This window comes from Chiloscyllium plagiosum, chromosome 4 (genome assembly GCF_004010195.1).
Source record: "Chiloscyllium plagiosum isolate BGI_BamShark_2017 chromosome 4, ASM401019v2, whole genome shotgun sequence".
In the NCBI taxonomy this organism is placed as follows: Eukaryota; Metazoa; Chordata; class Chondrichthyes; order Orectolobiformes; family Hemiscylliidae; genus Chiloscyllium; species Chiloscyllium plagiosum.
In genome coordinates, this window is record NC_057713.1 from 107,872,330 (window position 1) to 107,884,630 (window position 12,301).

The 12,301-nt window shown below is 37.0% G+C and overlaps 1 protein-coding gene across 29 annotated transcripts in view; it reads left to right on the forward strand.

The window, feature by feature from the left end:
• clasp2 (cytoplasmic linker associated protein 2) overlaps nucleotides 1-12,301 on the forward strand; it is a 320,784-nt gene that overhangs the window by 190,889 nt on the left and 117,594 nt on the right. For 19 of the 29 annotated variants that reach the window (XM_043688884.1, XM_043688883.1, XM_043688861.1 and 16 more), the window contains 3 exons: nucleotides 1,716-1,823; nucleotides 7,568-7,630; nucleotides 9,084-9,196. In XM_043688884.1, coding sequence (XP_043544819.1) covers nucleotides 1,716-1,823; nucleotides 7,568-7,630; nucleotides 9,084-9,196 — 284 coding nt within the window. The remainder of the gene's footprint in view (nucleotides 1-1,715; nucleotides 1,824-7,567; nucleotides 7,631-9,083; nucleotides 9,197-12,301) is intronic. The other 10 variants (XM_043688874.1, XM_043688878.1, XM_043688863.1 and 7 more) reach the window with 5 other exon arrangements.

Here is a 12,301-nt window from a genome sequence, read left to right on the forward strand (position 1 = left end):
TTGCGTCTAGTGTCTGTCCTACCATGTGCATTGACTCATCTTGTATTATTGTTCTGTCACAAAAATTGAATGAATTTGGATGAGCTCCAATGCCAAGTTTGCTTTTCTTCCCCAGGAATGGTCTGTATGGATTCCATTTCTCTGCTTCGCTCACTATCTGAATGACTTGCAACACATTTAGGTCTCTGGACTGTAAATCTTAGAAAGACTCATCAGTAATGCCTGCAATAATTTGGTCCCTTCTGAATTCTGACTCTTGTGAGTTTTCTCTAGGGTCACAACAATTTCTGAGCCTCAAAATGAGGTCACAGTGGGAAATAATTTGGGATTTGATTTACAGCACAACCTTGAGGTTTTAGTGAGAGGACAGATGCATCACAGTTCAAAGCTTGTGCTCTGGTTCATCAGACTTTTTTAAAAAACCTATGTGTCTGTTTGTATTTTTTTTAAACCATTCACAATTATATGATTGAACTACAGTCCCATTTAAGATGAATTTTAAGGAAGCTACTTCCTTGTCACTTAGTAATTTTATGTTAAACAAGTTATTTTGTAAACAGGTATGAACTCTTATTCTACTTTATTACCTCAACAATAGTTTCACTCTTGTTATGGATACTGCTATGCCACAAAGTGATTATTTTTATTACAAATATGTCTCTGATTCATTACCATTTTGTGCTAATCTCACATTGCTAGCTAGGCTGATCCTTACGTCGAGATGTTTCCCCAATTTTGCTGAAATTGTCTATATATATTCAAATAAATTGGAATATTTTCTCATTAGGTTTACTGAAGTGACTGAACTAACCATCATATTACCCTCAAGCTTAATTAATCAGTTCAGTGCTTATTGCATTCACTTCCTTATTCTGTTGTCAAAGGCTAAATATTAAAACTGTATCTATAAATCTATCAATGGCAGCATAACATTAGCAAACTTAAGGGAAGCCTGATTATGTCTTTCCTACATTTCCGTTGAAAATGTTTGGGAAGATTGTAGGTCATTTTGTCCCCTGGTTCTCCTGTGAACAGTACGTTTACTGGTTGAGGTTTCAAAATAATTGTTTGAAAGTTACAACCTTTGTGCAAATGGTCTTCCTATTGCCATTGATTTTGTTAAGAATCAAGGATAAATGGATAAATCTAATAATACTACAAGCCTGTGTTCTGTTTTTATTTTTTGATTTCCAGGAGATTTAGCCAACTAGAAAGTGGCCAAAACTATACACTATCAATTTAAAGGAAGTAGTTTTATTTTAAGATATGCCTGAAGTCCTATCCTGACATGGATAATATTCCAACCACTCTATTATCTTTTATGATAGGAACAGGTTACACAGTAGTTTTTATTTTTTGGAACCTGATCTCATTTCACAATGCTGCATGTTTCCTGACTTCAGTAAAGGCATTAGCCTTTATCTGAACGGAACATTGGCTAATCAAATTCTTTGTTTTAATCTGATCATTGCTATTAGATGGTATGAAATTAGCATCAAAGGTCAATGAGTTAGCTGCTGGTAGTAACCTAGTTTCCCACCCGCATAAAAGTGCAGATCATATTTTACAATGAACCAACAAGGCATCACTGTGCATCAGGTCTACTTGAAGCTACAATTTTGACAGTGGATATTTTAGTAATTACGGAATTATTATCTCAGCATCTTTATTTCTAAGTAATTCTGCTGCTCTATACCCATCCTGATCCCTGCTAGTTCGAGGCAGCCGTATCCCTCGACCTAGTGTGAGTCAGGGCTGCAGCAGAGACACCAGCCGTGAAAGCAGCAGGGATACCAGTCCTGTTCGATCCTTTACTCCACTTGGTAAGTAGAAGACATTACTTAATGCATGGCTACCCATTACCTTCCATTGCCATCCAATCAGTGATTCTGTTTACTGCATCGTCCTTCTTCATTTAGTATCTACTGCAGAGCACATTTTTATTCACTTCCAATCATTTAACCTGCAACATTGAGCATTTAACTACTTTATGACAGTGTATCAAGATAGTTTTATTGATTTTGCTATATGCTTTGGGGAATTTAGTATCTGTTTGTTGAAATGCAAGTTAAATATCTTCTAGCCAAGAATTTGTCCTTTATTTGTACATTAGACACCTCGACAGCTCATCAGCTACTATACTGAAAATCTTGGAAATTTCAAAAATGTAGCATGCAAGTTTTCAATGCTCAGAGTTAAGAAACTAAGAACTGTATTAAATGAGAAATTTTAGCAATTTTAATTGAATATAACTAATCACTTTTATTAGTTCCAAACATTTGCAAGACTGAGTATTTATAAATAACTTATCAGACTCTTGAAATTATTAAGCAAGAGCACTACCATTCCTTCCTGATTTAAGTGTGCTTGGAAAGTTTGAGAAATTTTGGTCAACATAAAAACAAAAATACAAAAAACAAAAGGCTATTGTGGTGCGATGGTAATGTCCCTAACCTTTGGGCTAGAATGAAGTGGGTTCAAATCCCAGTTCCTCTGAACATATGTCATAACATGTCTACCCAAGTTGATTTTTAAAAAGTGCAGACGATGAAACAATAATTTTACTCATATTTGTTTTATGTAATTATTCTCATGAATCTTCAGAATTAATTAATTCCTCTGAACCTATTTGCAGTTAAACTGTAAACAATGTCTTACTGCTTTTGTAAATAGAAAAATTTTACTTTGCATGGTCAAGTGTATTAAAATAACTACTGTCAGACAGCCAGAATTTACTATTGAGCATTAGGTAAAAAGTAATGTTATTGGTTAGACTTGGTCTTATTAATTTACTTTCTGTGCACTTTTGTGCCATATGTTTCAAATCTAAATGGTGTGGCACCCTGTACTGGAGATCTGCAACCCATAAAATAAAATTTAAAAATGAGTAAAGAAAGATAGGATTGAGAAAGAAAAAGACAAGGTAAAAGATAAAATGTATTGAAATTATATTTTAAATCCTCAGCAAGCTGGGGACACATAATTCGATGTTTGTAAGAATTGATTTTGATTACCAGAGCTTGTTTAATCATAATTAAAACTTTACACATTTAACTGTGTTTAGACTAAAATGGACAAAGCCTAACTTATTAGAATGAGTTTAGACCATAACTACCACATAAGTAAGGAACGTCGCATTGTTCACTGTATTTGAATGGTGAGCAAGATGGCATTTTAATGACCCCAATAGCAATCTTGGACAGCAACTTCTGGATTCCTGCATAAGTTAATGATGAACACAATTGGGTCTCATCTTTTTTTGCACAATAAATTTGGTCAATTTCTTGTATGTTTTTGTTTTAAAGTTCCCTTTTGAGACCATTCTTTCAAAAGTACATATTTACAGTACTATTTCTTTATCACTAAGTATTTCATGTGATCTTTTGTGCTGGAAGGTACTTAACTAGTTTCATTGCATGTTGTGTATAATATGTTTTATTAATTATGTTTTGAAACACTTTACACCCTTGTAATTCACACTACAGTGAATATTTGAACATTGCAGAACATCACTAATAAAGTAGCTGAGTTACTTCATGGTTAGATGCCTACAAAAGATTCTGGGATCATGTCTGTGAAGATTGCAGAAGCTGCAGCAATATTGCAAGATGGTAGCAAACTTGCATATAGAATAAGTGTACTGACAAAGTTTACTTTCAATGATAAGATTATATTTTTACTTCTCAAATTATACTGCTGAATAATTTTCACAAATCAGATTCATTCTATTAGTGTCAGTGAAGTATTGGACGAAATTAGTTATCCATAAGTTGCAATTCATGGAAAACGGAACAGGAACTGCTTATAATTATTTTAGTGATTTGACTCTGTCATTTCATTCGCACATATTATTTGCACTTGTGAACTTGTGTTACATATGATTGACTTAATGACCCAGCAAACCACTTATTTCAAGGACATTTAACAGATACTGACCTTGTCATTGATGGCGGTATCTCATGAAAGTCCATATTTTTAAAAAAAAAGCTTTTGCTTTACATGTGATGAAGAGCTACAAATTGAAGAATTGAGATAGGACAACTTTAAAGTAGACTAATTTCCTTGCTCCTTCCCTCCCTTTTTCAACCTAAAACAAATTGCATTTCCACTTTTACATTCCAAAGTCGTACTGGACTTAAATATGAACTTTGTTTCTTTCTTCACAGATGCTGTTAAACCAGCTGAGTTTCTCCAGCACTTTGTGTTTTTCATTTAAGGCAAACTGTTGTTAAGTTTCTTGTCAAACTTTACTCCTCAGAATCCTTTACAGAATCATAATTATCTTGTAACTTATGTGAGTGAATAAGGTTGTGGTCTCATAAGATAAGCTTGATTTTTCAAATTATAAACATCCTCTGTGCATTACTAAATTATGGAATCCCGTCAGTGTGGTAAGGGGCCATTTGGCCCAACAAGTCTGCACCAACCCTCTGTAGATAGATGTGATGAATTTCAATCCACAGATGTGTGAGATGACACATTTTACAACAAAGCACTTGGGCAAACAATGTAAAGTAAGGGGTACAATTATAAATGGGGTGAAGGAGCAGAGGGACTTGTGTGGGTATGAGTACAGAGCAATGAAAGTGGAAGAATGAGTGGAGAGAGCAAGGAGGTGATGCTGAATTGTATGAGAGTTGATAAAGTGTGGCACTGGGAAAACCAAAGCAGTTTAGGCAGTCTCCAAGGAGGAGGAGAGTCAACATTTTGGGCAGGACCCTTCATCAGGACTGGGGAGGGTAAAGGGGGCTGAGAAATAAATAGGGGAAGGAGGAATGAGACTGGGGCAAAAGGTAGGTGGGATGGCAATAGATGGATGCAGGTGGGAGATGCTAAGTCAGTAGGAAGGGTGGAGCAGATAGGTGGGACAGAAGATGGACAGATTAGATCAGATCAAGGGGGTGGTGCAAGTTGGAGGTGGGGAGATTTGGAAACCAGTGAATTCAATGTTGAGGCCATGTGATTATAGGCTCCCGAGGTGGAAGATAAGGTGTCCTTCCTCCAGTTTGCAAGTAGCCTTGTGGAGGCAGTGGAGGAGGCCAAGAATGGAAATGTCATTGGGGGTTTGGGAAGGGGATTTGAAATGGTTGGCCAACAGAAGGTGGGGTTGGTTGGTGGTTATGGACCAGAGATGTTCCCTGAATCTTTCTGCAAGTTTGCAGTCAGTCTCTCCAATGTAGAGGAATTGCGGATGTCGGTTTTCTGTGGTGACATCATTTCCTATGGTGATGTCAATACGGACTACAGGCAAAAATAATACCATGCAAGAACTGTAACAAACACTACATTGGATAAACAGGCAGAAAACTCGCCACCAGAATACATGAACATCAACCAGCCACAAAACAACATGACCCTCTGTCACTAGTATCCTTACATACAGATAAGGAAGGACACCACTTCGACTGGGACAACACATCCATCCTAGGACAAGCCAAACAGAGACACGCACAAGAATTTCTAGAAGCATGACATTCCAAACGGAACTCTTATCAACAAACACATTGACTTGGATCCCATTTACCATCCCCTGACAAAAAGAACAGGAAATGACATCGCCACTGGAAATGACATCACCAACCCAAGGAAACCCAAACATATAAATAGAAAGCAAGAAACACCAGCAGTGTTTTGTCTGGAGGCTCACTGAAGATGTTACCTAGTATGGTGACGAAAATGAACCTTTCAGCTTAGCGAGCAAACCTACACCCAGAACCTCAACCTGAGCTACAAATCTTCTCAAAACTTGGTAGAGGAATTGTATAAGACACTTGTTAGGTCTGAAATAGAGTATTGTGTATCGTTCTGGGTGCCACAGCATTGGAAGGATGAGAACACATCAGATAGTACAGACAAAATTTACAAGAATGATTCCAGGAATGAGAGACTTCAGTTATGAGAATAGGTTGAAGACATTCTTACTGTGTAGAGAAGATGGGCCAAATTGCTGCTTTCTACATAATTAACCTACATTCTTTCGCTCTAAGAGAGGTGGATACAGAGGCAGTGAATCCAGTAACTTTGAACTTTCAGAATTCCATGAGATCCAGAACAACCTCTATGGATTTGAAGGAAGCAAATGTAACCTGCTTTTAAAGATAGGTGGGAGAGAGAAAACAGCAAAGTGTAGGGCAGTCAGATAACATTGCAATCTCTTAAATCTGAAATGCTGCAGTCTGCAAACCACAATCCTCAGTTGTCCACAATTTTTCTTGAATGTGCAAGCGATTAATTTTGGCCCCAATGGTTGCCGATTAATCGACACAGCTTTCCAGGTGCCATTTTAATGGCATTTGTAGTCAAAAACATTATGTTTCCAAGTTGATTTTGAGGTTGGGCTGGGACATGTTTCATATATGGTAATCATACTTTGTCTTTGTTCCACATCATACCCACACTAATTGGCTCTGTATATTATCATGGATTGAGAATTGGTTAATGGACAGGAAACAGCAGTATTGAACAGATCATTCTTGGGTTGGCAAAGTGCAACTGAAGGGAAACTGAAATTTTACAATCTATTTCAACCCTATAGAGTGGGTGACTAAATGTAACATATTCAGGTTTTCTGCAAATACAAAGATAGGAAGGAAATTAAGTTTTGAGGAGGAAACAAAGAGGCTGCCAAACAATTAAACCTGGTTGACTGAGTGAGCAGGAATATGGCTGATGGAATATCACATGGAGCAATATGAAATTCTCCACTTTGATATGGTAACAAACTAGAAAATGTTCATAATCAGAGGAATCTGGATTGCCCAATTTTTTCATATATGTTACTCCGTTTCGATATTTTTCTCATTCACTGGCCTGATGAACAATTTTTGGAATTAGAAGGTCATGGCACAAAATTATACACGAATTTCAATTGAACAATACAGAAACAGTATATTAATAATTCTTACAAAATGAATAAGTAATAAAGTTACCTTTAAAAAGTTCCAAGCTGCAGGGTTAACAAAGCCTTTTTTTTTGCCTTATAGCTTAAGAAGCAGCTTAAGAGAAACCCAGATTAGTTACTTCATCCTTTCCCATGCACTGTTCCCCCTCCTACCCTCCCACCCTCTCAAGCCTTGCCTCCCACTCTCTGATCCTCTCTTGTTCTCCCCCCAACCATGCCCTGCCTCAGAATGCCCTGCACCCCTCCTGCCCCTTCTACCCTTCCCACCCCTTCTACCCTTCCCACCCAACCACTCCCCCATACCCTGCATCCTTCCACTACCCTGTTCCCACCTCAATCCTTATCATGCCCTGCGGCCCTTCTTCCTGCACACCTCTAATCCCACCCTACCCCTCCCACCCTCCCTCTAGAATTTTAGGACAGTGTTTCAAATAAGTAGTTGGCCATTTAGGACTGAGATGAGGTTAAATTTCATCAAAAGGGTTTGAAATTACATAATATTTACTTATTTTTAGGGTAATTTTTACCAACAATTGAGTTTCTTAGTTCTGTTCAATTTATTTTCTTTTTACCCAAGTGGCAAATCTTTAACTTCAGATTAATATTTGTTCACAATGAAGGCTTGCTATGGTAATAGACAGGCTTTGTATCCTCCTATACTTACAGCCTCCAGACATCATTCCAGATCAACTGGTGCTCTCTATACCTCAGAAACATACTCAGCTACAGGTGAAAATTTGGGTAACAGCATGCCAATGTTATTTGTGCAAGCTTTCCAACTTGGCATCTTTTTGCTTGGCATGCTCCTAAACCTCTTTCCACATAAGGAAATTTTGTAATCCTTATTTTCTCATCAAAGTGATAATTATGTTTTTGAAAATATTGTTTTGGTTACAGTGTTTTTAAATGGGAATGTTGCTGCAGAGAATTTTGTACTCCTGGATGTTGAAAAGAAATCAATAATTCAGCACAATTTTATTTCTTGCATCTCTCCCTCTGTCTCTCTTATGTGCACTTCCCTTCCAAAGTACCCTAAAATTTTTGACCCCTCCCTAACTTTGTTTTTTTCTTTTCTCTGGCATTATTATCACACTTTCCACTGTTCAAGGGATTGTTTCCCCTAGCTAAAATTAGGAGTCACTCTTTAGGGTAATCTGCATGGTTACTCCACTGTTGAGTATGTTGAAGGCCTAAATTTTTTTGGAAAGAATCCTACTCTTCTGATGTTTCTGCCCTCTTTTTTTTCTCTCTCATCTCAGATGATAGGTTTTTACGAAGCCTTAAGATCACCATAATTACAGCTCAGAAGAGGTTCACTCTGACCCATGACATTTATCAATGTTTTAAAAATCTGAAGTTCTAATCTCTCTAACTTTTCTCTGTCTATTCTTTTTCTACTTTTTAATCCAGTTTATAAAAATAGCCTTGCTGTTTTAGTTTCAATTATGTGTGTTATAAATGTGCCATTCTAATGACAGACTTTCTGAAAACATCTCTTCTGGCTTTCTTCTATGTTCTTTTAATGATTGTCAGTTTATGGCCCTTGATATGAATCTATCCCTTGAATAACCTTTCATTATGCACCCTCTTAAAATCATTGTCTTGCATAAATTTATTATCAGTCACTTTGATGGCAGTCATTGACCTGTATATGTATAAATCTTTTTTATTTTTAATGGCCTTTTCCTATATGCACTTCTTACCTCTCAAGACCTGTACCCTAGTTCTCTGTTCCTGTCATAGAAAGTACATTCTGGGCAGAAATGAAAATCACCTACTATATACGATATTTGGAATGAAAACAAAAGGTTAAGATGTAGCTTTTGCAGAGGTTACAAATTGAGTTCAGCTATTAAGTTGGTTTGTTTGCATCAGCGAATTCATAGATTTAATTAGCAGTGTTGTAGTAAAGCTCTGCAGCATTAATGTCATTTAAAATAACTGTTCAGTGTAACCTGATAGGATAGGCAGAAACTTTGATTTTTTTTTGTGTGATACCTTGCCTTCATGTTTATCTATAGTCACAATATGTTATGCATGTAACATTCTGTTTGAACATATTTTTCAGTGACCCTAACTGGTACCTCATTTGACATTTGCATTTCCTGAAGATTTATTATAAATGTGATTTTTTGTACTGCTAAATGATTAGCCTTATTTTGTTTGTTGCTGATTAAAATAGCAGGGTCTGATCGCTATGGGTTTAATCAGTCCAGCAGACTGTCTGCATCAGTGAGTGCCATGCGAGTCCTCAACACAGGATCTGATGTAGAGGAAGCTGTTGCAGATGCTTTGGTATGTACGGTTAAGTTATTTGATTATTTATTTGCCATTTGTCATCTGAATTCTGCTGCTTTTTATTTTTAAAGATTGTTGTAATGATGCAAAATATTTTGTCATTTGTCAAGGTCCCCCATAGGGGCTAACAAACCAAAAGAGCCAAGTTTACCAAACAACCTCAACAGTAAGACCAATGATCAAGCTTTCACTTTTTTATAAGTTTTACATGAAACTTAAACCAAAGTGAACATAAACATGAATTAACAGGTAAAATGTAATAAACTATAAATTACACCTCAAATTGAGATACAACAAAAATTGATCTCACTGATTTAGCAAATATGGTACTAATTTCAAACACAGTGTTCTTTAAAGCTCTAAACTTCTTCAGGCAGAATTCCAATTGTTTTTTTAAAGATTTAGCAATCAATAGCACTCCCAAACAGCTAGAGTTCCATAAATATGGACTTTACCCAAATGGTGCACTGCAGTCTGCTCATCAAGTCTTGATGGGATGGAGTCACCAGAAGCATATTTTCTCGCAATTCTCGTAACAACTCTGGATTTTGGTGCATCAGTTCCTTTAAACCATATCTGTGCTTATTTTCCATATCTGTGCTATAAGATCCAGTCTTCGCATGCATTGTTTTTTGACAGCACTAAACCTCTTCTCAAGCACACCTGGTCATGTGCACCCAGGGTTCACAGAAATAATATTGAGGTGAGGTTATAGGTTACTCCCACAGTTGACACAGTCACTCACTTCCCAAGACTGGTGCTTCTACTTTGCAAAGTTGCTCATCTTTCCTCAGGGTCACGGATGCACTCTGCCAATTGATGCCAGTCACCAAATCCTACTGGCTTCAGCACACCAGAATCCATCACACCTCGGTTGTCCTCTACTATCACAACAGTTAATTGGGAAAATCATTGAAACACTAACTTTTACTGAAATTCAAGTGCCAGTCACGTGAGTTGTCTAACTCAACTTATGCTGTATCTTAGCATCAATCCAAAACTGCTTCGCTTGGTTTTATATTCTCATCAGCAGAACTTGTTATATTTTAGAATAATTACTCCCTATGCAATCTTTGTTGCTATTGAGCAATGCCAACACCATAGCCAAATAGAATAAAGAGAGATTGAAAAAAAGAGACTTCAGTGTCTTCGTGCTCTTTCCCTCACGTAAGTGCATAATGTAGCTATGGATTCTAAAACCTCACCTATGTCAGGTTATGTATTAAACAGAGTACAGAGTAGGCAAAATGTGAATTCTTGGAAGTTTTTAATCCCAGGTTGACACAGTTTACCATCTTTGTAAATATGCAGTTTATTCTGCTCCCCACAACCTCAGGCCAGGCAGACTGCCTGCCTTCACTGACCCACAATTCCCTGTGGAGAGATATTTTGGTCTAAAATTTGCCTCTGTGTAGCATTGGCTTCAATGCAGTGATTCTCATTTGTGCCACACTGTTGCTGCTCTAGTACTGAATTAAGAATCATTCCATAAATACCAAAAGTGGGAGATGACTGACATGCTCCACATCCTGTGCTCACAGTTGATGTCACCAAGCTGACCAGGCCACTCCAGCACAGTCTGTTGCTGTTCTGGAGACGTAATTTTCCTGTGTGCCTTCTTTCACTTTGCTACCATCTTAAAATGTTGCAGATCAAAAGAAAAGGCATGGATGTACATTTCAGCAGCAGATTAATTGAGGCAAGAGTGGAGTTGAGCAATATTACAGCAATGGAAATGATCATAGTGTGGACATGTGCTCAGAAGCTCAACTTGGGGTCAGGTATGTCTCTGAGATTGTGGCTAGACTGGATCAACAATAGGTAGTTCCTAGGAAATGGAATTTGTAACAGGAATTGGAGATAATGGTTTCATTTATCCCAAGGTTAAATTGACATAACTTTCTGCTCATCTGATACTGAATGTCAGACCATCAGTCTGATAATTTAGAGACAAGTAGAGGAGTCGGGAGAGGTGGCAACAAGATAAAGCTTGGTGTTCATGTGAAAACAGACATGTTCTCGGGTGACTATGTGCAGGTGCAGAATGTACATGAGGAAAAGAAAGTTATGGAAATTCAATGAAATAAAGGCAGAAAATGTTGCAAATACCCAGAAGATCAAATAAAGCAAACTTTGTTTTATCTGGCACCTTATAATCTGGCACTCTCGATCAACCAGCAAAATTTTTTTTTTAATCTGTTTACCTCACTGTAAATGTATTTGTTATTAAATTAAATGACTACTTGAAATATCAACAGTTGATTCAATTTTCAGTCAATTTCTCCTCAAATACCACAACATCTGACAAGTTAGTTGAGGGTACGAATGAGAAGGCTGTCTTGCTGTTATGTTTTATTTAATGCAAAGTTGCATTATTATTTACATGACTAATGCTGCTAATGAAATATAACAGTGATGTGTTACATTTCTTCTACTTAGCATGTGTTTTTACCTTGATTACGTAGACCTGTTAATTATTCCAGAATATTTAATCAACCAGCACACCCCTGGATCCTTAGATGCCAGTTAATAAAAAGTTTCCTATAAAATCTGTGGAACAAAAAACAAAGTTCAAGTTTCAGGTTGATGACCTTTCATCAGAGCTGTCTTTACATCATTGACCTAAAAATTGAATTCTGTTTCTTTCTCCACAGCTATTGCTTGACAGCTGAGAATTTCCAGACAACAGCTGCAAATCCAAAGCTGCAAATCAGATGTCCCATATTGGAATAAAATTAATGAAGATGTGGTGTTGTTGTTATGGAGCACCAGCAAACAGAAATTTAGCGATAAGTGATCATAGCTGAGCCATGTCCAGAAGCTATATCAAAGTAGGTTATCAGAGGATGTTCTGATGAAGGTATTTCATTTGAAATTAAGATGCAGCTGGACAGAATTGATTGTACTGCAAAAAGAAAGATAATAAAAATTTTTAAGGTTATTGTAAAATCTAAAAGGAGCAAAATCTATTTCAACCCAGGCAAGTAAAGTTCTAATTGCGAAAACTGTATTGAATCTGAAAAGCTGGTAAAATCAGTTTTCCGGGCTCAGGCTCAGCAGGAACTTGAAGTTCTCCAGTTCAAACTGTGGTGGAGAATGGCT